The sequence below is a fragment of the Salvelinus alpinus genome, chromosome 9, assembly GCF_045679555.1.
Source record: "Salvelinus alpinus chromosome 9, SLU_Salpinus.1, whole genome shotgun sequence".
In the NCBI taxonomy this organism is placed as follows: Eukaryota; Metazoa; Chordata; class Actinopteri; order Salmoniformes; family Salmonidae; genus Salvelinus; species Salvelinus alpinus.
This window is the reverse complement of record NC_092094.1, coordinates 45,153,458-45,181,204: the sequence shown is the minus strand read 5'-3', so window position 1 is coordinate 45,181,204 and position 27,747 is coordinate 45,153,458. Positions and strand designations below refer to the sequence as shown.

The 27,747-nt window shown below is 44.0% G+C and overlaps 1 protein-coding gene across 2 annotated transcripts in view; it reads left to right on the top strand.

Annotated features, from left to right (window-relative positions):
* The window catches only part of LOC139530182 (fibulin-1-like), a 49,935-nt gene that overhangs the window by 3,118 nt on the left and 19,070 nt on the right, over positions 1–27,747 (top strand). The window contains exons 2-15 of one of the 2 annotated variants that reach the window (XM_071326353.1): positions 7,245–7,353; positions 9,143–9,275; positions 11,973–12,123; positions 12,477–12,545; positions 12,656–12,748; positions 12,901–13,038; positions 13,445–13,582; positions 14,284–14,427; positions 14,747–14,872; positions 15,557–15,682; positions 18,186–18,305; positions 18,457–18,588; positions 18,862–18,985; positions 25,234–25,992. In XM_071326353.1, the coding sequence (XP_071182454.1) occupies positions 7,245–7,353; positions 9,143–9,275; positions 11,973–12,123; positions 12,477–12,545; positions 12,656–12,748; positions 12,901–13,038; positions 13,445–13,582; positions 14,284–14,427; positions 14,747–14,872; positions 15,557–15,682; positions 18,186–18,305; positions 18,457–18,588; positions 18,862–18,985; positions 25,234–25,612 (1,982 nt within the window). In that variant the 3' untranslated portion in view covers positions 25,613–25,992. Of the gene's footprint in view, positions 1–7,244; positions 7,354–9,142; positions 9,276–11,972; positions 12,124–12,476; positions 12,546–12,655; positions 12,749–12,900; positions 13,039–13,444; positions 13,583–14,283; positions 14,428–14,746; positions 14,873–15,556; positions 15,683–18,185; positions 18,306–18,456; positions 18,589–18,861; positions 18,986–25,233; positions 25,993–27,747 lie in introns of those variants that run through there. The other variant, XM_071326352.1, reaches the window with a different exon arrangement.

Sequence of the window (27,747 nt, the reverse complement as noted above, 5' to 3'; positions counted from 1 at the left end):
CAAACATCTTCCCTTTAAGAATGATGGCCTCCAAATCATGGTGAATCAATTGAATTTACCAGAGGTGGACTCCAATCAAGTTATATAATTGAAGGTCCCCAAGAACACAGTGGCATCCATCATTCTTAAATGGAAGATATTTAGATCCACCAAGACTCTTTCTAGAGCTGGCCGCCCAGCCAAACTGAGCAATCGGGGGAGAAGGGCCTTGGTCAGGGAGGTGACCAAGAACTCGATGGTCACTGACACAGCTCCAGAGTTCCTCTGTGGAGATGGGAGAAACTTCCAGAAAGACAACCATTTCTGCAGCACTCCACCAATCAGGCCTTTATGGTAGAGTGGCCAGACTGAAGCCACTCCTCAGTAAAAGGCACATGACAGTCCGCTTGGAGTTTGCCAAAAGGCACCTAAAGACTCTCAGACCATGAGAAACAAGATTCTCTGGTTTGATGAAACCAAGATTGAACTCTTTGGCCTGAATGCCAAGCGTCACTTCTGGAGGAAACATGGCAGCATGGTGTTGGCAGCATCATGCTGTGGGCATGTTTTTCAGGCTTTCCCTTGATCTTTCCGGATCAATAGAAAGATGAACGGAGCAAAGTACAGAGAGATCCTTGATGAAAACCTGCTCCAGAGTGCTTAGGACCTCAGACTGGGATGAAGATTCACCTTCAAACAGGACAATGATCCTAAGCACACAGCCAAGTCAATGCAGGAGTGGCTTCGGGACAAGTCTCTGAATGTCCTTGAGTGGCCCAGCCAGAGCCCGGACTTGAACCCGATCGAACATCTCTGGAGAGACCTGAAAATAGCTGTGCAGCGACGTTCCCCGTCCAACCTGACAGAGCTTGAGAGGATCTGCAGAGAAGACTGGGAGAAACTCCCCAAATACAGGTGTGCCAAGCTTGTAGCATCATACCCTAGAAGACTCAAGGCTGTAATCGCTGCCAAAGGTTCTTCAACGAAGTTCTGAGTAAACTGTCTGAATACTTATCTAAATGTAATATTTCAATTTTTTATTTGTAATAAATTAGCAAAAAATTCAAAAGCCTGTTTTTACTTTGTCATTATGGGGTATTGTGTGTAGATTGATGAGGGAAACAAACCATTTAATCGATTTTAGAATAAGACTGTAACGTTACAAAATGTGGAAAAAGTCAAGGAGTCTGAATACTTTGAATACTCTGAATACATGCACTGTATATACCCCAGATCAGGGTCCCCTGGACACACATGGGGCCAATTTCACAGTCTGCGGGGCTCCTGTCGGTGGTGTGCTAAGGAATTCTGGCCCATTGACTTTAATGTAATTGGGTCCAAGGAAAGAATTTGACATCCCCCCTCCTCCATTGAATTCAATGTTATTGGGCATGTCTCACAGGGGCCATACCCTCCCTCCAACACCCATCAGCGCCCCTTGCTCCTCTTCTCTGCTTCAATGCTACACGGGAGAGTGTCAAGGGTCAGGGTGGTGTATCACTTCCGTTAGGTATGGTGTCAGGGAGGATTGAAGATCTGAAGCTGGTCCCATAGAATCAGGTTATAAACTGTCCATGTACATGAATCACTTATTCACATATTTTTGTATGAACTCAAACTTACTCGACACAGTCAGACAAATACGTACCTGCAAATCGAATGTTATAATATGGCCAACAAATGCATTGCTACAGGCTATTCAGATCGTTAGTCAAATTACAAATGCTAAAGATTTTAAGCACTTACATTATAAGGTAATTTGTGTCACGATGATGACAATAGGGTAAGCTGACTGAAGCGTGTTAGATAAAGGATGTGACCCATGGAAGTGGACTGTGCTGCTGTGATGTCTGGGTCTGTCTCCGAGAGGCCTTTGCTTTGGGCTTAGGCTGAGGGACTAGAGCTCCACTGGGCTCATTAAGCAGTGTTTACATGATAAGTCTAGACATGGGCCAGCCATGTTCTCTCTCTCTCTCTCTCTCTCTCTCTCTCTCTCTCTCTCTCTCTCTCTCTCTCTCTCTCTCTCTCTCTCTCTCTCTCTCTCTCTCTCTCTCTCTCTCTCTCTCTCTCTCTCTCTCTCTCTCTCTCTCTCTCTCTCTCTCTCTCTCTCTCTCTCTCTCTCTCTCTCTCTCTCTCTCTCTCTCTCTATGCAATTCAGTGGGGCTTTATTGGCATGGGAAACATATGTTTACATTGCCAAAGCAAGTGAAATAAACAATAAGCAAAAATAAAACATTTACAAATAGTTGTAGTATGAATAGTGGGGGAAGATAAATAAACATATATACAGTACCAGTCAAAAGTTTGGACACACCTACACATTCCAGGGTTTTTCTATATTTTTTCTATTTATTACATTGTAGAATAATAGTGATGGCATCAAAATATTCTTTGAAGTAGCCACCCTTTGCCTTGATGACAGCTTTGCAAACTCTTGTCATTCTCTCAACCAGCTTCACGAGGAATGCTTTTCCAACAGTCTTGAAGGATTTCCCACATATGCTGAGCACTTGTTGGCTGCTTTTCCTTCACTCTGCAGTCCAACTCATCCCAAACCATCTCAATTGGGTTGAGGGCCTGATTCACGCAGTCTCCTCTGAACAGTTGATGCTGAGATGTGTCTGTTACTTGAACTCTGTGAAGCATTTATTTGGGCTGCAATCTGAGGTGCAGTTAACTCTAATGAACGTATCTTCTGCAGCAGAGAAAACTCTGGGTCTTCCTTTCCTGTGGCGGTCCTCATGAGAGCCAGTTTCATCATAGCGCTTCATTTTTTTTGCCGACTGCTCTTGAAGAATCTTTCAAAGCTTTTGACATTTTCCGTATGTCTTAAAGTAATGAAAGACTGTCGTTTCTCTTTGCTTATTTGAGCTGTTCTTTTACCAAATAGGGCTATCTTCTGTATACCACCCCTACCTTTGGTGCGGCAGGTAGCCTAGTGGTTAGCGCGTTGGGCCTGTAACTGAAAAGTTGCTAGATCAAATCCCTGAGTTGACAAGGTAAAAATCTGTTGTTCTGCCCCTGAACAAGGCAGTTAACCCACGGTTCATAGGCCGTCATTGTAAATAAGAATTTGTTCTTAACTGACTTGCCTGGTTAAATAAAAATACCTTGTCACGACACAAATGATTGGCTCAAACGCAATAAGAAGGAAAGAAATTCCACAAATGAACTTTTAACAAGGCACATCTGTTAATTGAAATGCAATCCAGGTGATTACCTCATGAAGCTGGTTGAGAGAAGGCCAAGAGCGTGCAAAGCGGTCATCAAGGCAAAGTGTGGCTACTTTGAAGACTCTCAAATATAAAATATATTTTGATTTGTTTAACACTTTTTTGGTTATTATATGATTCCATATGTGCTATTTCCTAGTTTTAATGCCTTCACTATTATTCTACAATGTGGAAAATAGTCTAAATAAATAAAAACCCTGGAATGAGTAGGTTTGTCCAAACTTTTGACTGGTGCTGTATATCTATTTATTTATCTTCCCCCACTATTCATACTACAACTACCTCTAGAACAATCCCCAAACCACACACATCACTCAGGCTCTAATCCCAGATTCTCTTTATGGTATGAGAAAAGAGGGTGATAATTAGGTGTGTAAATGCCAGCAATCCGCTCAGCAGCTCAACGGGCTGGTGTTGAGAGGTGTGAACGCCTCGCTCTCGTAATGTTGAGAGAGAGAGAGAGTAGTGTGAAAACACCAGAACACACCAGGGAGTGAGTCACGTGACCACCGCTTTCCGTCAGTTGAGACTGAAAGTGAGACATTGTATGACATTCTCGTTCTATGCCTCCTCTGAGCTTGGAAGGGAACATTCTAGAGCTTTGTGCTTCATGGTAGTTGTGCCCTGGGGGTTTGTCTGATGTTTCTAAAGACATACTGAGGCTTCCAGATTCTAGGGTGTTTTGGCAAGGGGATGTTAGTTAATGGCAGTGGTAATGGTCAAGAAAAAGAAAGTTCAGACTGGCAAAAACTGGCCTGGGGGGCAGCCAAGCAAGGAGAATTGTTCACCACAGGAGGTGTTAACAAATTCCGACCATTCCCTAGTCTTCCAGCAAATATATTTTCTTTACTTTTTTACGTGTGTAACTGTTCTCTCTCTGAGCAACACTTTTGACCCTTTCCAAGAGCATCCTGGTGTTGGTTTCTGCCCTCAGATGAAAGCAGAGATAGACCTTATCACTGTTGAAGATTGTGGCTCTAGTCAGACTGAGGCCCAATGAAGGCTGGTTATGGGGCCTGTTAAAATGCCCTCTCATCACCCCCTGTTGCTAAGAGCTTTATTCCTCAGTTCACGGGGGGACAAGGAGTCTGGCTGGCCACAACAAGCTAGTTCAGTGAGTCAGCAAAATAGTGTTTCTTGGCTTGGTAATGCATCTATTATACTACCTATTACGTTGTTGTTTGATTATACACTCTGCCATTGATTTACAATGAGAATTACTTTCACTTGCAGGAGCAGTTAGCAGCATGGTTGTTGTATAAAGAAAGTGCTTTATATTAATCTGTCCACATTTTTTCATTGGGATTTCTCACAGTTAATGTTGACAGTTCTCTAATTTGCTTTGGCTAAATGACCATATTATTTTTATATTAAGTTAATTTGTTCACACCTTTGGCCCCTGCCTACAGTTACCATATTCAAGGATATACTGTTCAGTGCATTTGGAAAGTATTCAGACTGCTTGACTCTTTCCACATTTTGTTACATTCCAGCCTTATTCTAAAATGGATTCAATTGTTATTTTTCCTCATCAATCTGCACACAACCCACAATGACAAAGCAAAAACATTTTTTAGGATTTGTTTTTTGCAAGTGTATAAAAATACAACTGAAATATCACATTTACATAAGTATTCAGACCCTTTACTCAGTACTATGTTGAAGCACCTTTGGCAGCGATTATAGCCTTGAATCTTCTTGGGTATGACGCTACAAGCTTGGCACACCTGTATTTGGGGAGTTTCTCCCATTCTTCTCTGCAGATCCTCTCAAGCTCTGTCAGGTTGGATGGGGAGCGTTGCTGCTCAGCTATTATCAGGTCTCTCCAGAGTTGTTCGATCGGGTTCAAGTCCGGCCTCTGGCTGGGTCACTCAAGGACAATTCCAAGTGGGCTGTCGTGACTTTTACTGAGGAGTTGCTTCGGTCTGGCCACTCTACCATAAAGGCCTGATTGGTGGAGTGCTGCAGAGATGGTTGTCCTTCTGGAAGGTTCTCCCACCTCCACAGAGGAACTCTGGAGCTGTGTCAGAGTGACCATCGAGTTCTTGGTCGCCTCCCTGACCAAGGCCCTTCTCCCCCGATTGCTCAGGTTTGCCGGGCAGCCAGCTCTAGGAAGAGTCTTGGTGGTTCTTAACTTCTTCCATTTAAGAATGATGGAGGCCACTGTGTTCTTGGAGACATTCAATGTTGCAGAAACGTTTTGGTGCCCTTCCCTAGATCTGTGCCTCGACACAATCCTGTCTTGGAGCTCTACAGACAATGGTGGGACCTTATATAGGAAGGTGTGTGCCTTTCCAAATCATGTCCAATCAATTGAATTTTCCACAGGTGGACTCCAGTCAAGTTGTAGAAAGATCACAAGGATGATCAATGGAAACAGGATGCACATGAGGTAAATTTTGAGTCTCATAGCAAAGGGTCTGAATACTTATCTAAATAAGATATTTCTGTTTCTTATTTGTAATGCATTTGCACAATTTTCTAAAAACCTGTTTTTCACTTTGTCATTATGGGGTATTGTATGTACATTGATGAAGAAAAATATGAATTTAATCCATTTTAGATTAAGGCTGTAACGTAACAAAATGTGGAAAAAGTCAAGAGGTCTGAATACTTTCCGAATGCACTGTACACCAAGTTCCCTCATCTGGCAGAAATAATTGGAACTAAAAATATATATTTGTATACTTTTTTATGGAACTGTAAAAGAAAGATAAAAGATAAAATAGATAGATTTAAGATAAAATCTCCAGACAGTTGTCCTCCTTTACTTGAAACCTCTGATCCTGTTTCGTTGGCTCGTCTGCCACGCTAGATTTAGCAGTTAGACATCCCCTGATCCACTATGATATGTGTTATTATACGCTATTGTTCCTTGTTCCAACAACTGGTTTATTAGATGAACAAATATGATTTTACTTTTGAGTGTTCTTTAATAATGACATATGCCATTTAGCAGACACTTTTATCTACGGCAACTTACAGTCGTGCATGCATGCATTTTTATGTATGGGTGGCCCCGGGAATCGAACCCACTATCCTGGCATTGCAAGCACAATGCTCTACCAAGTGAGTTACAGAGGAATTTTAGGAGTCCTTTAGGATTACTTATATTAATAAAACCAATTTGGCAGACAGGCCTTTGTTTAAGCCTAAAGCAAGAAAGGACCAGCCAACCTGCCAAAGCTATTTCACGTTTGGCAGAATACACTAACCACAAGGAAATTAATGTATTTGATCTGATTGCGATGGCTGAATTGTTTACAGAGTGGAGGCATTCCGAGCTCTTTAATCCACATGAAGAAGCAGACGGAGCGCCACGGAGTTGGTCCAACTCTGGTCCTTATCTCTTATTTCTACACAACATATCCATCATTCACTATTGCTGGCGAAAGGCTTACAGGCATATAGAAACATTCCAAACAGCTTTGAATTTGTTTTTCAATCACTTGGAAGACAAATAGCTAATAGTGTGAAAGTGTGAGTGGCATTGGGTAACAACAATATACTTGTGCTTTGGACTTTTTTGTTGTTGCACTTTTTTGTAAACAGACTCTGCATAATCGTTCTAAACATGTCAATCCTCATATTTTACTCACCCGGCAAAATAGACTCCATTGTATGCAAGGCATGGCTTGAAACCTCAATTTATTCTGTTCTAACAGTTTAGTTTCTAATTAATGTGAGAGTGTTTCTTATCCCTTGGATTGACTGTCACCTTATGTAACATAGAAGGTGGTTCTGTGCATTATGAGTAACCTGAGCCCTGAAGGCTAGCGTTAGCTCACGGCACTAATGCCTGGGCTTTAGCTCAGCAGGCTAACACCCCTATCACGGGAGATTTGATGCAGATGTTGACAGCTCTCATGGGTCTCTAGCTGTTTTAGAGGACTGATGAGTCACACTCCATTTGGGGTCTCTAGATCTCCCACACGGATACTGTTGCAATCGCTTCAGTAGGCCAAGCCACAGCATTCAGCGTAAGCCTATGAATAACACACGCTGTTTGTTTGTGGTTGTGTCCATCCACAGGTGGAAAACAGATCTCCATAGATGAGTGCTGTAAGGATGGTCGGGTTCGGGGCATTGACAACCAGGACTGCACAGCCATCCCTCTCATCTCTGAGTCCACCACATGCAGGTGAGTGGGGCCTTTTTACAGTAGTACTATCTGACTGAACAGCCTTACCCAGACAAGTACAGTGACTATAGAAAATAGATTATATTTCTATGGTCTTAACCTCTGTGCCCATAGGGGGGACTGCTTACCTCAGTATTAGTCCCATGGGGTTAACTGTAAACTGTGTAGATAGACTATGGTGCAATATGTATGGTGGTAGGCCATAGTGTGAGATGACTTTACCTTACCCCCGGTCGTAAATCCCCAGCCACATTCTTGAATTGACGTGAGAGCAGGAGACATTACACTAGTAATAATAACAGTGTAATAACAGCTCTGGTAGTAAGAGTAGAAGGTGTTCTGCCACAGGTTCAAGGCCAATAATGAGGAGATCTGTTGCTCAATCTTCTCTCTGATGGCAAATGTATTGACCTTGGCTACCCAAGTGATCCAGAATTTGTTCAAATTATAGAGTAAGGGTGGAAGGGTGATGGTTTTTGGTTGAGGGGGGGGATTGGGTTTAGGGTTTAGAGAGAGGGGGTATTGCCAAATCCAGGAAATACCACTGAGGTGAAACTATAGAGAGAGGACTGGAAAGGACTAGAGAGGGGGAAGAACAGGAAATCAGAGAGCTTATTTCAGACACCAAAAAAAAGACAAGAAGAGAAATGACAGACAGGAGCACTGCTGTGCCCTTTAAAGGTTCTGCGGAGGTGACGTGAGTGCAGTTGTCGTGGGGACAGATCTAGATTATATGGAAAGAGAGAACTTCTGGTAAGAGGGTTGATAAAGACAGGCTAGTTGGTAGAGGAGTGGAGTGGAGAGGGGATCTAAGTGCTGCACTGTACCCAATCTCGTAAAACAGACAATGGGTTTCACTCCCTTCAGACAGACAGACAGAAACGGGCAGGCAGACAGACAGACAGACTCCCTTCAGACAGACAGACACAAGCACCCCTGAACTTATTGCACTTCCTCAGAGTAGCAAACCATTTGAGGCAAAGCACAGTAACCCAAGTCTCAGTTGATGGTATGATAAAGAGGAGTACTGCCTGCTCTCACTCTCACTTCAGATCGGATTATTTACAACAGACTCACACAGCTCTTTGTCTACCTCCGTTTTCTCCTTGGAAGTCTTACGGTACTGTAACGGTTTCTGGTTTTACTGTAAAAGATTCATGAAGCCACTCCAGCTGGAGAGACAGGTCAGATAGGTGGATATCACTGGTCATCCTGCTGTCAGGAAGTTCTCCCAGGCCGATCCAGACTCAGAGAGGGATGTATTCCAGTAATGTTGTCCAGGAAATCGGGTTACAAAATCCAAGCAGGATTTCTGGAAAACCTGGGAATTTTGGGAAGGTTACCGGAATTTTGCAACTCTATCTAGGAAGTGTTGCCGCCCTGCAGCCTTCTGTGTCCATCAGAGGAGGGACATCCAATGGGATGTGGGAGGGTTAAAACAGTGACTGTAAATAATGGATTCTTAAGTTAGCTTCACTGTACCCATAAGAGTTAGTGTGGTTAGCCAATTGGAGACAGTGGTGCATTGACCCAACTCTGGTAAAGGGAAGATTATATACACAAAACAACGTTTTAATCCACCTTGAGTTTACACAGGGCTTTCCTTCTTCACTCAACCCACATACAGCAGCTGCACCAACCAGGACTATTAGCAGATCCCTTGTAGGCATGCCCGGGGCTCTTTTAACAGGAAGCACTTTGAGACAGCGCTCTATTCCACTAAGGAGCACAGTGATAAAGTTAAAGAAGTAACTGTGTTCCCTGTGTCTTTCCTGTTCCTGTCTGACAGGATAGTGCAGGAGCAGTGCTGCGCTGCGGTTCTGGAGGACAATATCTGCACCAGCGGCATCAACATGGCCAAAGACCAGGGGGCCTGTGACACACAGTTCACTGGAAGCACCTGCGAGACCAAGACTGCCAAGGTTTGTGTGTGTGTGTGTGTCTTTGAGAGTGTGTGTGAAAGACTGTCCGCGTGTGCGCATACAGCCAAATACTTGTGTTTACATGCGTGTGTACGTGCGTGTATAAAAAGTGTGTCGGGGAAGTAATCCTTGACTGCTTCAAGAACCTCACGCTGATCACCGTACATCACTCCACTGGACGTGCAATTTTTGCAGGAGAGTGAATGAGATTGAGTGTCAGTGTGTGTGCCTGTTGAGCAGGTTAAAACATGTCACTTTGGGGAGGAGTGAGGAATGGAGCTTGTTGCTGGCAGGTAGATGATCAATTCCACTCAGATACTCTCTGCCAAGGTAGGCTCTCTACACCTGGCTGTCCTCTTCCTCAGGATCCTACACAACCCTCTATGCCCCCATCCCGCTGCACACCATGGCATCAGTCAAGGTCCTTGAAGCACTTTGCCAAGTGAGCCACAGTACATTTGCCCAGGAGAATGAGGTGGTTGTTAGTGCAGCCAGCAACACGTCTTTACTTGATCCGCCCCTGAATTGCAGGTGTCGGCTGATTGCATTGAGGTGTGCTGCGTTTGATGAATGGGAGTTTAGAATGGGGGAAGAACCATAGCATACCGTGGTCATTTTTAAGCTCCCCCTAAAACCTCTCAGTACACTACCACTTTATTTTCTTTGTAATTTAGCAGACGCTCTTACTCGGAGCGACTTACAGGAGCAATTATGGGTTAAGTGCCTTGCTCAAGGGCACATACAGTGGGGAGAACAAGTATTTGATACACTGACAATTTTGCAGGTTTTCCTACTTACAAAGCATGTAGAGGTCTGTAATTTTTATCATAGGTACACTTCAACTGTGAGAGACGGAATCTAAAACAAAAATCCAGAAAATCACATTGTATGATTTTTAAGTAATTAATTTGCATTTTATTGCATGACATAAGTATTTGATACATCAGAAAAGCAGAACTGAATATTTGGTACAGAAACCTTAGTTTGCAATTACAGAGATCATACGTTTCCTGTAGTTCTTGACCAGGTTTGCACACACTGCAGCAGGGATTTTGGCCCACTCCTCCATACAGACCTTCTCCAGATCCTTCAGGTTTCGGGGCTGTCGCTGGGCAATACGGACTTTCGGCTCCCTCCAAAGATTTTCTATTGGGTTCAGGTCTGGAGACTGGCTAGGCCACTCCAGGATCTTGAGATGCTTCTTACGGAGCCACTCCTTAGTTGCCATGGCTGTGTGCTTTGTGTCGTTGTCATGCTGGAAGACCCAGCCACGACCCATCTTCAATGCTCTTACTGAGGGAAGGAGGTTGTTGGCCAAGATCTCGCGATACATGGCCCCATCCATCCTCCCCTCAATACGGTGCAGTCGTCCTGTCCCCTTTGCAGAAAAGCATCCCCAAAGAATGATGTTTCCACCTCCATGCTTCACGGTTGGGATGGTGTTCTTGGGGTTGTACTCATACTTCTTCTTCCTCCAAACACGGCGAGTGGAGTTAGACCAAAAAGCTCTATTTTTGTCTCATCAGACCACATGACCTTCTCCCATTCCTCCTCTGGATCATCCAGATGGTCATTGGCAAACTTCAGACAGGCCTGGACATGCACTGGCTTAAGCAGGGGGACCTTGCGTGCGCTGCAGGATTTTAATCCATGACGGCGTAGTGTGTTACTAATGGTTTTCTTTGAGACTGTGGTCCCAGCTCTCTTCAGGTCATTGACCAGGTCCTGCCGTGTAGTTCTGGGCTGATCCCTCACCTTCCTCTTGATCATTGATGCCCCACGAGGTGAAATCTTGCATGGAGCCCCAGACCGAGGGTGATTGACCGTCATCTTGAACTTCTTCCATTTTCTAATAATTGCGCCAACAGTTGTTTCCTTCTCACCAAGCTGCTTGCCTATTGTCCTGTAGCCCATCCCAGCCTTGTGCAGGTCTACAATTTTATCCCTGATGTCCTTACACAGCTCTCTGGTCTTGGCCATTGTGGAGAGGTTGGAATCTGTTTGATTGAGTGTGTGGACAGGTGCCTTTTATACAGGTAACGAGTTCAAACAGGTGCAGTTAATACAGGTAATGAGTGGAGAACAGGAGGGCTTCTTAAAGAAAAACTAACAGGTCTGTGAGAGCCGGAATTCTTACTGGTTGGTAGGTGATCAAATACTTATGTCATGCAATAAAATGCAAATTAATTACTTAAAAATCATACAATGTGATTTTCTGGATTTTTGTTTTAGATTCCGTCTCTCACAGTTGAAGTGTACCTATGATAAAAATGACAGACCTCTACATGCTTTGTAAGTAGGAAAACCTGCAAAATCGGCAGTGTATCAAATACTTGTTCTCCCCACTGTAGGTATTTAAAAAAAAAAGAGTCAGCTCGGTTATTCGAACCAGTGACCGTTCGGTTACTGGGCCAACGCTCGTAACCACTAGGCTGCCTGCCACAACCGCACCACTCAACACCGCAAGGACAGAGATGATTGACAGACCAGACAGACACACTCAAACTAGATTCCTCCCGCTAGACAAGCCCTGATGGATCCCCTTCAGATAATGGTGATAGATGATGGTGGTGAAGTTGTAAAGTGGTGGTGATGATGATGTAATTTCCCCCCGTCCATCCGTCCGTCTGTCATTCTGGCCAAATTATGCATATAAACACATTGAGTAATCGTATATCTCTGGTCTGACCCCTCCAGATGTGCTGTGACTGTTGTCTGCTGGGCCGGGCTGCTCGCGAGCATGGTCTGACCTGTGACCACAGCCTGTCTCTGGGCTATCAGTGTGGCCTGGTGTCCCGGGCCTGCTGCGATGACGGAGCCCCTGATGTGGAGTCCAGCAACTCCCTGGGTAAGAGAATCAACTCTAAGACGAGGGAAGGACTAATGGTAGAGGGTGAAGAGACGGTGGAGTGATCGAGGGAAGAGAGGTGGAGAAGTCAAGCGAGTGGAGCGGTGGGAGGAGGTGAACGCTGGAGTAGAGAGGTGGAGAGAGTGGAGAGTGGAAGGATTTATGGAACGTTATTCTTTCTAGTATATGTCCAATGCTACTCTGCCCTCTGGTGGTCATTAGGAGACAGGGGTCTTACTGTAGTTTCAGTAAAGAACTCCATTGTCCTGATGCATTCATTGGTTTCAACACTCTTTGTTTGCGAACTTAGTTTTGGCCTATACTGGTCAATCTTCTCTTTTCTTTCCCCACAGTTTCTGACAAAGACAACGAGACCCTCACTGAGAAGGAGAATCCCTTACCGAATAACATGTGCAGCAGCGGTAACAACCCCTCCACACATGACGTTCACATGTTAGTAATAGACTGTGTCCTCACAGAGAAAGTCAGGAACATAAGTCATTTATTTTCTGTTTGTTTATAATGTGCACAGGATTAGCGAAGTGTGCACAGGAATGTGTGGGCAACAGCACCTGTGCCTGCTTCAAAGGTTACAAACTCAAACCAGATGGGAAGAACTGTGAGGGTGAGTAGACTGGAGGTACAGGACCAGCCATATCTTGTTGAAAAGTTAGTGAGCTGGAATAAAACATCTAGTAGCTCTCCAGGACTAGGATTTCTTACCTCTTAGATACGGCTTCGATACTATCCTCCCCTCTTCCTCCCTCCATCTCCCAGATATAAACGAGTGTCTGCTGGGGGCCAGTAACTGCAGAGGAGGCGAGCACTGCATCAACACAGTGGGGTCATTCCGTTGCCAGAGAGAGGTCAGCTGTGGTACTGGCTACGAGCTCACGGACAGCAACAACTGCAAAGGTCAGAGGTCACAACACAATGCCTCCTACAGGGGGCAAGGGAATAATGAAGGATCAATATGTATGATTCATGATTCATACATCCATGATAAACTGGGTCGGTCGGTCGGTCGGTCCGGTCGGTCGGTCGGTCGGTCGGCGGCCGCCCGCCCGCCCGCCCGTCCGTCCGTCCGTCCGTTTCTTTCTTTCTTTCTTTCTTTCTTTCTTTCTTTCTTTCTTTCTTTCTTTCTTTCTTTCTTTCTTTCTTTCTTTCTTTCTTTCTTTCTTTCTTTCTTTCTTTCTTTCTATCTATTCCCAAGAGCTGGTAGAATTTGACTTGCAATGAAGCTATTGTTGAATATTTATGAGAATAGATTTGAATCACATATAGTTTGATTTTCCTCGTACAACATGCCTTCTTTCCCCAGACATTGACGAGTGTGAGTCGGGCACCCACAACTGCTCCCCGGACTTTGAGTGTCACAACACTCAGGGGTCGTTCCGCTGTCTGCCCAAGAACCAGTGTGGCGACGGATACATCCAGGACGCCATGGGCAGCTGCATCGGTAAGCATCAGGACCCTGACAGACGTTACCATGGCAACCTATGATCAAGGCAACACATAACCCCATCCATCCCACATGTACCCCCAAACCCAGTATCTTCAAAGTACAGTTCACAGTGTTCTCTGACATACATGGCATATTTTAGGAACTCATCATCGTAGTGGTGGCGGGGAGGAAGGGGCACAAGGGGTTCGGTGATATGACCCTGTGGTGCCCTATGTGAACCATATCAGAGTTGAGGAGGCGAAGCGAGAGGGCTGACTGCGCCACAAAATCTGTCCTTGCGAAAAATAAGCGTAAAGCAGACCAAGTGGGAATTTTTTGTATGAAGGTCAATGAGAGAGTGTCGAATTCGGTCAGCATAAAATTTAATTGCACATTTTCTAAGTGAGGCTTATTTGATCAAATAGAATAGAAGTTTCATAATGTTTAGGTTGTTACGAATGTACTGATTTAAGTGGACTCACGTGGTATCCCGGCAACTTTGAAAAAACTATTCTATATAAGAGTTGGGCATGTTGTTCACATGAGTATCTGCCCTCTCATTGGCTAGAATGTTCACACCAGCTCCTCCTCCTCCCGCCTGCCTTCCGCATTTGCGAACATTCATTCCCATTGTTAGAGCAGACAGTCCAATATCTTGTCAATATATAGATAAGCATTGCCTGTATGTACAGTATAACCTCTGACCTCTATCCCAGACATCAATGAGTGTCTGGCCCAGACAGAGCCGTGCCGCCCTGGCCAGTTATGTATGAACACGATGGGCTCCTTCACCTGCCAGAGGAACTCTATCAACTGTGGCCGGGGATACCACCTCAACGACGGCGGCAACCGCTGCGTGGGTACGTACAGCTGCCTCACTTGCATACTTAGACCTCATCGTGTCAGTTGGGGATAAGGCCTCCATAAGGTCCCTCTCCTGGGCTATATTGGACACCTCTGTCCAAGGGAGCCTCAACATGCCCTGTGTACACTGCAGCACTGCTAGAATGGATCTCTACCACGTTCACCTCCATTGATTAGCATCAGCAACCGGATACTGTAGCCTACATTTCCATGTATTTCCTGTGGCCTCGCTATCCTTTGGAATGCATTCTTTTGCTTAAGAATGTGCTTGTTTCTTCCTGTAATATCTTGCTGTCTCGCTCCCCCCTGGTGCAGATATCGATGAGTGTAAGGGTCCTGATGGAGCGTGTGCAGGCCACGGCTGTATCAACCTGGTAGGATCGTTCCGTTGTGAGTGTCAGGCTGGCTTCATCTTCAACAGCATCAGCCGCGTCTGCGAAGGTACGCACTGACTTAATCCTCCTAGTAGTTACATGACAGTGTAATGTCAGTTGGCGTAAGCAGGACGCCAACAGTCATGACTGTTTATGACATCTGTTATGTCATTGTTATCACAGTGTTATGTAGGTCTTATGACAAAGGGTTCAAGTTAAGGGTCACGCAAGACTGGGTGGCTGTTATACAATAATATTATTTTTAAAAATAAGGCCCGAGGGGTTGTGATATACGGCCAATATACCACAGCTGAGGGATGTTCGTATGCACGACGCAACCTGGTGTGCCTGGATACAGCCCTTAGCTGTGGTATATTGGCCATATATCACAAACTCCTGAGGTGTCCTATTGCTATTATAAACTGGTTACCAACGTAATTCGAGCAGTTCTCAAACCACGCAGTTTATAAAATAATCGAATATATGCCATTTAGCAGATGCTTATATCCAAAGCGACTGACAATCATGCATGCATATATTTTTTTACGTATTGGTGGCTTCGGGAATCGAACCCATAATCCTGGCGTTGCAAGCGCCATACTCGGTCAACTGAGTCATACAAGACCAGGATACTGTCCTCTGTGCTTGGGTTTGTAGATGTGTCATACAGGACCAGGATACTGGATACAGTCATCTGTGCTTGCTCAAACTGTAGATGTTCAAGTTAGTGTCGTTTTCTTCTGTGTCTTAGATATCAACGAGTGCAGGCACTACCCTGGACGCCTCTGTGCCCACAAGTGTGAGAATGTCCTGGGGTCCTACAAGTGCAGCTGCACCCAAGGCTTCAAGCTGGCCAGCGACGGCAGGAACTGTGACGGTAAGGCAGCGTTCCAAAGATAACAGAGGTGTTTAAATCTGGGCTTCTCTCATTGGCCATCTCTTGTTTTGCCTTACTGAAGTTTGTGGTCATGTCTTTTTCTCAAGATCATGTGCAGCATCTTTTTTTTTAAAGATATACACATCAATACACTACGAAAAGCAGAACAGAGATACAAAACACTTTGTTAGCATTTGTCAGCATTTTGATTAACACTTGGAAGGAAATAGCACCTCCTGTGTGCACTGCCGGTAATACCGTATACCCCGGTATGGTACAGGAACGGTGTGAAGATATGGAAATCTGGAGGCACCAAAACATCACATTTTAGAGAGTTTTTGAGATTATACCAAAAGTAAGGTGCTAAAAAACTAAAAGCAGATTTACCTAACTCAGTGGAAATGGAAGGGATCTCCAAAGTTAGCCATCCCTGAGACCGGGTCTGGTAGCTCGTACGTCTGTAGGTTAACAATGAAGTAAGGTACGGTGGAAGTTTGTGTAAGAGGGCTTTATAAACAGAAAGAGTGCAATGCATCGGTCTACGAGACCTCAGAGGGCCAGCCTACTTCCTGATACAGAATGCAGTGAGGTGTACTGAACTTGTCGCCCTTAATAAAGCATAGTGCGCTGTGATAAACTGCGTCCAATGGCTCCAATACAGTGGCAGCTGCGTTCATATTGCCGATATCACCATAATCTATACTGTCGACTGAATGATTTGTTTTCTGTTATTTAACAGAAGGCATGCCATATTCCTATAAATAAATACCATTTTATTTCTTAAGTTCTTAATAACCAACTCATCCATATGCTTTTTGAAAGTGAGCTTTTTGTCAATCCAGATACTCAGATATTTAGAAGCAGGGACACGATCAATGTGGGCCTAGAGAAAGTTTACTCTCCCTTTGCACAGTTTTCACATTTTGCGGTCTTAAAATAAAATTCCAAAATTGATACATTTTCTATCGGTGTACACAACATACTTCACATTTTCAAAGTGCAAGAACATTTTCTGAACATTTTCCAAATTAATAACAAATACAAAACAAAGATGTCTTGATTGCATATATCTTCACACCCAAGAGTTAATACTTTGTGGAAACACCTTTGGCAGCCATTACAGTTGTGAATCATTTTGAATAAGACTCTACTAACTTTGCACAACTCTTAGGGCAACGTATATCCATTGTTTTTGTCAAAATTGCTCAAGCGCAATACATTTTGTTGGGAGTCATTGATGAGCAACAATATTCAAACCTTGTCTCTGATTTTCAAGCAGATTTAAGTCAGGACTAAGACTGGACCACTCAGGAACACTCAACACCTATTGAAAATCCATTATGGTGTGTCTTTGGAATTAACATTTGTGTAATTATCCCGCTGAAAAATATAACTTTATCCCAGGGTTATGTATTCAGAAGACTGAGTCAGGGTTTCCTCAAACTTTTTGCTTCGTTCATATTTCTTTTGATCCTGACAAAATCACCAGTCCCTGCCGGTGACGATCATACCCATAAATAATGCTGCCACCACAATACTTGAAGATACAGATCAACAACATTGCATTCACTCCACATTACCGGCCCGTGTGACAAAGTGAAAATAATTAACTCTGTGTTAAAAAATCCACTCCAAATCATCAATGATGTTTTCAACAAGGCTGTTTAGTAATACTGCAAGACAACACAGCAAATAAATACACTTTCTTGGCCTAAATGAAAAACTACAGGCTTGGGTCAAATCCAATACAGCAAAACATAGAGTGAAACCCTGTATTTTCAAGTATTGCTGTAGCAGCATTATGTTATGGGTATGCTTGTCACCAGCAGGGACTATGGAGTTTGTCAGGATCAAAATAAATATGAAAGGAGCAAAGCCCAGATATAAAGTTAGAGGAAAACCCACCTCAGTCTTCTGAAAACCGAACAATTTGATAAAGTTGTATTTTTCAGCAGGACAATTACAAGAAAGTGTATGCCAAAGACACACCATAATGGCTTTCCAAGAGGTGTTGAGTGTTCCTGAGTGGTCCAGTCTCAATCCTGACATATATTTGCTTGAAAATCAGAGACAAGATTTGAATATTGCTGTCCATCAATGACTCCCAACCAAATTTACTGAGCTTGTGCAATTTTGACAAAAACAATTGGTACATGTTACCCTAAGAGTTGTGCAAAGTTGGTACAATCGTATTCAAAATTATTCACAACAATAATGGCTGCCAAACATGCTTCCACCAAGTATTAACTCTGGGGTGTGAAGACATACACAATTAAGACATCTTAATTTCTTTATTTTTAATTCATTAGGAAAATGTGGAGTAGGTTGTGTAGATCAGTAGGAAAATAGTCAAATTAATTCCCTTTTAAGGCAGAAAATGTGAAGTCTGTGTAAGGAGTGTGTGTAGACTTTCACTAGCGACTGTACATATGCATAAATCATCAGATACATTGTGTATAGATCACTAGTGTTATCTCTAACTGAGTTATATTGTTGGGTGTAGATCTAAATGAATGTGAGAGCAGCCCCTGCAGTCAAGAATGTGCCAACGTGTACGGCTCCTACCAGTGCTACTGTCGCCGTGGCTACCAGCTCAGTGACATAGATGGCATCAACTGTGAAGGTAGGAGATGCTAAAACGGTATCCGATGAGCCATAGCCTACTGTTAAACCCAATCAGGAGCCCCATTACTGAGGTATTTCTTGTCTTTACTTCCTGTACCCTTTACATCCACCATGTTTGACCTCTGATCTTTAACCTCTGACCTTTCCAGACATTGATGAGTGTGCCCTGCCCACCGGGGGTCACATCTGCTCTTACCGCTGCAACAACACCCCTGGGAGTTTCTACTGCACCTGCCCCGCCACCGGCTACACCCTGGCTCCCAATGGACGCAGCTGCCAGGGTAAGGCCTCACTCCTCAGGGGGGTGCAGGAATCCACAGCATGGGGGTCATGGTCATACTTCATATCAGAAGACATATTGTAACAGTGATGATTCGGGGTACATGAGTAACCTTGCCTGAGACCTGAAAACGTATGCTAGCTCCCTGAGCTAATGCCTAGGCTTTAGATTAGCGGTCTAACACATTCAAGGTTTGAACCCAGGGTTTTATGTTTGATATAAAGGATTTTCCATTTTTGTGGTTCTGAGTTTATTTGTTTCTCTTCCTGTCCAGATGTTGATGAGTGTGTGACAGGAACACACACATGCTCTGTGACAGAGAGCTGCTTCAACGTGCAGGGTGGATTCAGATGCCTGTCATTCGAGTGTCCGCCCAACTACCGCCAAGCAGGGGAGATGTGAGTACCTACCTACCTGAGGGCTCTTTCTCAAATACTGGGGATATCTGTTTTAAGTTCACATACCCGTGCTTGTGTCCTAAATAGTAGGCTCATTTTGACTTTGACAACAGCTGATCAATTAGATATGGTGATGCGCTACCAAAATCAACAAATAGCGGGAAACAAAGCAATCGTGCATGATGCATTCTCAGTGTGCGAAAATTGGATGAGTTATAGTATTGCATTTTTTAAAATCGAGTATGGTTTAAATGCCAGGATGTTATACTAATTTTGTCTCTTCGTCTAGTAAAGTTCAAAGCACTCTTTTCCACAATGCATTGGAAGAGGTGGGCTGCGAGTGATAGGCCGTAGTTCTCTTGAAGTAGCCAGACAACAAAACTAGGCTACATAATTGGGAAGATGCCGAATAGCGAAGCTTCTGCGGTGGTGTTCAAATGTAGGAAAAGTAGTTTTTGTCCTCTTTAAAATGATCACGAGTATCGCATTGTAAGCTACATCTTTGAAAACAGAAGTATTTTTCTTTTTTTTGAAAGTGGATTTCTGTTTCCTAATTGAACATTTGTTTTGTTCTCTTGGCCTTCGTCAGAGCTTGTCAGAGCTCTTGGCCTCCGTCAGAGCTTTTAAACTAAATACTAAACCATCTTTTGCTGTCCAGCAGTTCTGGAGGGGATGGCCGCCGTTTTACGGGCTCCTAACCAACTGTGCTATTTTGTTAGTTTTTTCGCATTTATTTTGTATGTAATGTTGCTGCTACCATCTCTTATGACCGAAAATAGCTTCTCGATATCAGAACAGCGATTACTCACATCGAACTGGATGAAGATTTCTTCTTTAATGAGTCCGACTCGAAGGATATACTGCTTCCCTGAGACCAGGCCCAAATCCTCGTCATTCACGTGAAGAAAAGATGGAAATACAGAGTGTGGAGGTCGGGGTGCCTTGTGAGAATTCGTCGGCGAGTGGGTAAACCACTTCTACAATCCGTTCTATTGGCAAACGTGCAATCAATGGAAAATAAACTGGATGATCTACGATCGAGACTATCCTACCAACAGGACATTAAAAATGGGAATATCTTGTGTTTCACTGAGTTGTGGCTGAACGACGACACAGATAATATAGAGCTGGCTGGGTTTTCCGTGCATCGGGAGGACAAAGCAGCTACGTCTGGTTTGACGAGGGGTGGTGTGTGTGCCTATCTGTCAATAATAGCTGGTGCGCGATGTCTAATATTTAAGAAGTCTCGAGGTATTCCTCGCCTGAAGTAGAGCACCTCATGATAAGCTGTAGACTACACTATCTACCAAGAGAGTTTTCGTCTATATTATTCGTAGCCATCTATTTGTTACTACAAACCGATGCTGGCACTAAGACCGCACTCAAGAAGCTGTATAAGGTCATAAGCAAACAAGAAAATGCTCATCTAGAGGTGGCGCTCCTAGTGGCCAAGGACTTTAATGCAGGCTAACTCAAATCAGTTTTACCAAATTTCCACCAGCATGTCACATGTGCAACCAGAGGGAAAAAACTCTAGACCACCTTTACTCCACACACAGAGACGCATACAAAAAAGCTCTCCCTCACCCTTAATTTGTTAAATCTGACCATAATTATATCCTCCTGATTCCTGCTTACAAGCAAAAACTAAAGCAGGAAGTACCATTGACTCGCTCAATACGGAAGTGGTCAGATGACGCGGATTCTACACTACAGGACTGTTTTGATTAGCACAGACTAATCAATATGGAATATGTTCTGGGATTCATCCATTGGCATTGAGCAGTATACCACCTCAGCCACCGGCTTCATCAATAAGTGCATCAACGATGTCGTCCCCACAGTGACCGTACGTACATATCCAAACCAGAAGCCATAGATTAAAGGCAACATCCGCGCTGAGCTAAAGGCTAGGGCTGCCGCTTTCAAGGAGCGGGACAGTAATCCGGACGCTTAGAAGAAATTGCGCTATGCCCTCAGACTAACCATCAAACAGGCAAAGCATCAATACAGGACTAAGATGGAATCCTACAACCCCGGTTCTGACGCTCGTCAGATGTGGTAGGGCTTGGAAACTATTACCGACTACAAAGGTAAACCCAGCCGCTGATTGCACAGTGATGCAAGCCTAGCAGATGAGCTGAATGCTCATGCATGAGAGCACCAGCTGTTCCTGATGACTGTGTTATCAGGACGTGTACTCAGAGCATGCGTGGACCAACTGGCAAGTGTCTTCACTGACATTTTCAACTTTTTCCTGACTGAGTCTGTAATACTTACATGTTTCAAGCAGATCACCATAGTCCCTGTGCCTAAGAAGGTGAAGGTAACCTGACTAAATGACTACCACCCATAGCACTTACGTCAGTAGCCTTGAAGTGCTTTAAAAGGCTGGTCATGGCTCACATCAAGACCATCATCCCGAAAACCCTAGACCCACTCCAATTCAAATACCACCCCAACAGATCCACAGATGATGCACTCTCTATCGTACTCCACATTGCCATTTCCCACCTGGACAAAAGGAACACCTATGTGAGAATGCTGTTCATTGACTACAGCTCAGCGTTCAACACCATAGTGCCCACATAGCTCATCACTAAGCTAAGGACCCTGGGACTAAACACCTCCCTCTGCAACTCGATCCTGTACTTCTTGACGGGCCGCCTACAGGTGGTAAGGGTAGGCAACAACACATGTGCCACGCTGATCCTCAACACCGGGGCCCCTCCTGTACTCCCTGTTCATCCACAACTGCGTGGCCAAGCACGACTCCAACACAATCATTAAGTTTGCTGACAACACAACAGTGGTAGGCCTGATCACCGACAACGATGAGACAGCCTATAGGGAGGAGCTCAGAGAACTGGCTGTGTGGTACCAGGACAACAACCTCTCCCTGAATGTGAGCAAGACAAAGGAGCTGATCGTGGATTACAGGAAATGGAGGGCCGAACAGGTCCCCATTAACATCGACGGGACTGTAATGGAGCGGGTCGAGAGTTTCAAGTTCCTTGGTGTCCACATCACCAACAAACTATCATGTTCCAAACACACCAAGACAGTTGTGAAGAGGGCACGACAACACCTTTTCCCCCTCCGGAGGCTGAAAAGATTTTGCATGGGTCCCCAGATTCTCAAAAAGTTCTACAGCTGCACCATCGAGAGCATCCTGACCGGTTGCATCACCACCTGGTATGGTAACTGCTCGGCATCCGACCGTACGGCGCTACAGAGGGTAGTACGTACAGCCCAGTACATCACTGGGGCCAAGCTTCCTGCCATCCCGGACCTATATACTAGGCTGTGTCAAAGGGCCCAAAATAATGTCAAAGACTCCAGTCACCCAAGTCATAGACTGTTCTCTCTGCTACCGCAAGGCAAGCGGTACCAGAGCGCCAAGTCTAGGTCCAAAGGACTCCTTAACAGCTTCTACCCCCAAGCCATATTACTGCTGAACAATTAATCAAATGGCCACCAGGACTATTTACATATTGACACCTCCCCCCCCCCCCCTTTGTTTTTACACTGCTGCTACTCGCTGTTTATTATCTATGCATTATCACTTTACCGCTACCTACATGTACAAATTAACTCGACTAACCTGTATCCCCGCACATTGACTCGGTACCGGCACCCCCTATTTATAGCCTCGTTATTGTAATTTTATTGTACGTTTTTATTTCTTGAACTGCATTGTTGGTTAAGGGCTTGTAAGTAAGCATTCCAAGGTAACCTGTTGTATTTGACGCATGTGACCAATACAATTGCATTTTATTTTATTTCTGAATGTGTCAGCACCGGGTAATCGGGATGTGGCTGCGGTACTGATGTCATGTTAATCAGGCCTTTTGATTTGAACGTCTGGATTGTTTTTGTAGGCTAGGCTACCTATTTGATTATTCAAGCCTTAGCAGTCATTCTGATCTCGTTCCCAATGATCAGTGCTTTAGTTTATTATGTTGCTGTCCAGGGGTTCTGAATTTGCAATGCACCCGACTGTCCACGTTTTTCGGTCCAATAGCCTTTTGATTTGAACATATGAAACGTTTGAGGTGTGTTCTAGGCTGTTTAATTTCATTTATACGTGTTACAGCACTTTGGTTTCACTAATAAATATGTTGACATGAATCCAAATTATCGGTTTCTGTCTTCAGTCCTTTTTAGATGGGCTATATGGGCTACGGTATAGGTCGAATGTGATAGTCTGCCTATAACCAGCCTGAATAGGCCTATAACGCATTCTTAGTCTATTCAGAGCTTAGAGAAATTAATCTAATTGGAATTTAGCTATTATCAGGCTGGTTATTATCAGGCTGGTTATTATCAGGCTGGTTATTATCAGGATGGTTATTATCAGGCTGGTTATTATCAGGATGGTTATTATCAGGATGGTTAATGCGATGCATGTCTGTTGAATTTGGAAAAATCCACCCACACTCGGCCCCGCCCCACCTGCTCAGCCAGTCAGGAGCTACTACTGCGTTGCGGCCGTGTCATACTGCATACTTTTTACTAAACATTATGTGCTAAATAGTATGTAACGATGAGTACATACACAGTTTAAATGACAGAGTAAAGTTAACTGTAATTGAAGAAAAATTTACTCTGCCACATATAACATTTGGTACCAGTCTGAAAGAGTAAAAGGTACTCTGGCAACAGTTATTTTTTCACAGTTGTATATGCTGAATTTAACGTAGATATTTAACTCTACGTCATTGCGTTTCACTTTGTACAGTATTAATTGAAAATAAATTGGTTACTTTTTTAACTCTCTGCAGGGGTGTTCGGTATTCTAGAGTTAATTATTTTGAGTAATGTTCATTCTCACAATATAATCGTAAGAGTTAATTCAAATCCTGTGTCGTCAAACTCAACACTATTTGGAGGTTTACATGGTCACATTTAAGGGTGTGATATTAATGTGTCATATTAAGGTAGCTTGCAATGTGACATCCATTCTTTGTTGGTATATATTTTAAAGGGAGGATTGTCCAGCAATTTCACATCACCCACAACTTCTTATTTTTTTATTATTTTTTTATTTTTTATTTTTTACTTTAAGGTCTACACCTGTTGTATTCAGCACATGTGACAAATAACATTTGATTTGATTTGGCTTACATTCAGAATGCATGTCAGAGCAGGGAGGAGAGTACTGTTGTTAGAGACTACCTACATAAAGTAAACAGGAAAAGCCTTCTCAGTAAGAGTTGCAATAAATCCAACCACTTACAGATTACATTAGTTTAGGAAAATGTATGTTACATATATCATTGTGTAGCATAAGATCAAAATCAATTATTGTGAAAACACAGATATTGAAACAATCAATTAAAAAAAATGTCAATATGACAATAATGACAATAACACCCCTCCCACATCTAACATAGTTTTATCTAGTGATGGGGAAACAAAGCTTTCTGAAGTATTGAGGTTTTCCAGACAATTGTGTTGAAAATAGACAAAAAGGTTATGCTGTGTATGCACAACAGTGTGTGGGATGTCATCTATAATAATTTGGCTGCTCTAAATTATTTTGACCAGCAGGTGCCACTAGTGTACACTGTGTTGATCAAAGCATTGAGTAAAGAACCTATTTTCAACAGAATTGTCTGGAAAACCTCAATGCTTCATGAAGCTTTGTTCTGCATCACTAGTTTTAACTCCCTGTCTCTGGTTACTGTTAATGGAGTTGAAAGTACTCAGTCCCAATTAACTCCAGTTATCAACACTAACTCCCGCGAGCGTATCACTCTGTTCAGGGTTAAATCCAGTAGAGCACGGCATGGTTGGATCGGTATAGTGTGGATCAGGCATCAGTTATTTTATGGCCACTGCTCTATAGTGTATACACAACCTCAACCCCATCTCCAACCCCTACCTCTGTATGGAAGCTGTGCATGCCCAATGTTGATGCACAATCAGTTAGGATTCAGTTAAAGCATGTGCTGTTATATTCCGTGTTAATGCAGGCAGTTGAATGACGAAATGTAATACTTTGCTTTGATATGTTCTTGCATGACCCTACAGGGGGCAGAGTGACACTTGCCGTTCCACAGAAACACGAGGCTGCTGATTCTGATGTGACTTTGTCCCTACCAACCTAGCCCCACCCAGCTAGCAGCATGCCATGCACGGCAAATCAAACTTATACCTCTCTATTTTCTCTGTTTCTCTGTTTGTTCTATCTGTCCATCTTTGTCTTGTCTTGTTCTTTACCTGTCCCTTGTCTTTCCTTACAGTCGTTGTGAACGCTTGCTTTGCAATCAGACTAGCGAGTGCCTGGTCTCGCCTCTGAGAATAACCTACTACCACCTCACCTTTCCCACCAACATCCCTGTGCCAACTAACGTCTTTCGCATGGGCCCGTCCAACACCGTGCCCGGAGACCACGTCCAGATTGCCATCGTCGGCGGCAACGAGGGCAGCTTCTTCAGCGCTCAGAGAGTACCCTCTGGTGGCGTGATGGCTGTGGTGCAGCCCATCACCGTGCCGCAGGACTTTGAGCTGTCTCTGGAGATGAGACTGCTGCGTTACGGCATCACCAGCACCTACCTAGCCAAAGTCCTTGTGTTTGTTGTCCAGGAGCACCCTATAATGCCGTTCCAGAGTAGAGAGTAGTAGCATAGCAACAAAAATAGGTCTGTAACGACAACAGCAAAAACAGAGCAAACACTGCCACGATAAGCAAACACCAACACAGCTGACGTAGACCTAAAGCCGCATAGCTGTCATTTGTCTCCTTGTTTTTGTTCCTGTTGTGTTTTTGTGATTACTGTAGCTTATTCCATGTATTCCCCAGCAAGACAGGCCAAATGTAATGTACTCTGTTGGAGGTATGGCGTTTGAATAGCCACTAGGTGGCACTCTAGGGCAGGGTATTGAGGTAGTTGCCTGGGGATGCCTATTGATTACTGTACAGTATTGTGAATGATCATTTACATGGTGTAGTCCTAATATTTTATTGTTGATTTGTTGAATAAATTGAATCAGACGTTCAATCCGTATCTATTTTCTAACATACAGTATGTTTGTGGACAGCATCAGATATCTCATTTTGAATAGGAGAATTACATAGCTGGGGGCTCTATGACCTGTAACGTAAGTATGCAGTTAATGTATGGGGCAAGAGTATGTGATTTGTAAACACATATTTTCAGTGGCACATCTGTTTGATTGAACTGTGATATTCCAGTAGGTGATTATCAATGTTTTATATGGCGTATTAGCACTGTCAAGTCATGGTTGATTTGGTGGAAGCAGTTAATTGTTGGATGTACATACTTCTAAACCGGTCTCACATCCTGCACTAGCCTATTGATATTTTAGGAATAATGTGAAATGCACAGATAGATTCTACTGCGTACTGCGTGTATAAAACCAAGCACACAGTGAATCAAATACAAGGCAGGGTAAGTGACAGGTGATGGGATGCAGTCGTGGAAGACAGGGAAATATGTCCAGCACACAGTATAAATAGCCTGACGTGCCGTTAGGCCACTAGTCAGAGTCTCCCTGGGCTGTGGCTTAAAATAACTGTAAATTCATGTGTGGGTACCAGGTTCCTCCTGACCTGTCAGAGCAGTAAGGATGCACCTCTCTATTGGGGATATCCTTCAAATAAAAAAAACATGGCGGTCGGGACACAGCTACAGAACACTAGATTTTCTTCTTTACTCTGACACTGAGTTATGGGGATCTGGGTTCTGGCCGGTGGTCTGAACAATTTGTGGTGGAGCAACATCACCGCTCGGAGAATGAATGATGCCCTGCTGTATTTGTGTTGGGGCGTTATCAATCTACTGACTATAAATAATAATTACCCAGAAAACTTTGCAGCGCTTGACCAGAGGACTTCCATCCCATCCAACAGTCTGTTTTCCTTTCTGGTCTTGAAGTATTGGGGTTTTTCTGTAGGGCTGGGTCTCTCCGGGCCACGTGAGCTGTAGAGAGAGATGAGAGGACGGGGATGCAAGGGCCTTCCTGTGGCACACACACACACACACACACACACACACACACACACACACACACACACACACACACACACACACACACACACACACACACACACACACACACACACACACACACACACACACACACAGAGGCCATAATTAGCACTCTTCTCCACTTGCTGTCTTGTCTTTGATGTACCCCGCTCTGTGCGAGGGGCAGTTCACCCTGGGTCATTATAATCTCGTCAATTTACTTTGTGGCCCAGCGGAGCAGAGCATTCGCCCTGTCCTCCAGGGCCTGCTCTCTCCTCTCGCTGCTGCAGGCCGAAGTATTATAAACTTGGAGAACATTTTGTGGCTTTGGCCTGGACCAAAGCAAAACTTGGACCCAGCCGCTAATTGCTAATTACAAGCCCCTACCCAGTGGCGGCTTTACTTTTTGTCAGGGGCTTTTCCCCTCTCTCCATGTAAGGAGCCGTGCAACCCGAGCCAGGTTCTGGCCTGGGGTTGAGCTGCAGCCTATAGGTCCCACGAGGAGAGATAATGAACCACTATGTAGCTACATTATATATTATACTGGAGCAGTGGTGGACGTTCACTGGACCTATACATGTTACTCTTGGAAACCAGAGCCAAATCATGTAGGCACTGGCCAGCTACTTACAGGGTGACTTACATTGCATAAACTTCTGTTTGAAGCCCATCCACACGAGACTATATAAGCGGCATACAGGGTATTTTGGCTGTTTAGACTAGGTTCATGGAGAAGCTGAGTTCATTGGGAAGAGCATGATACAT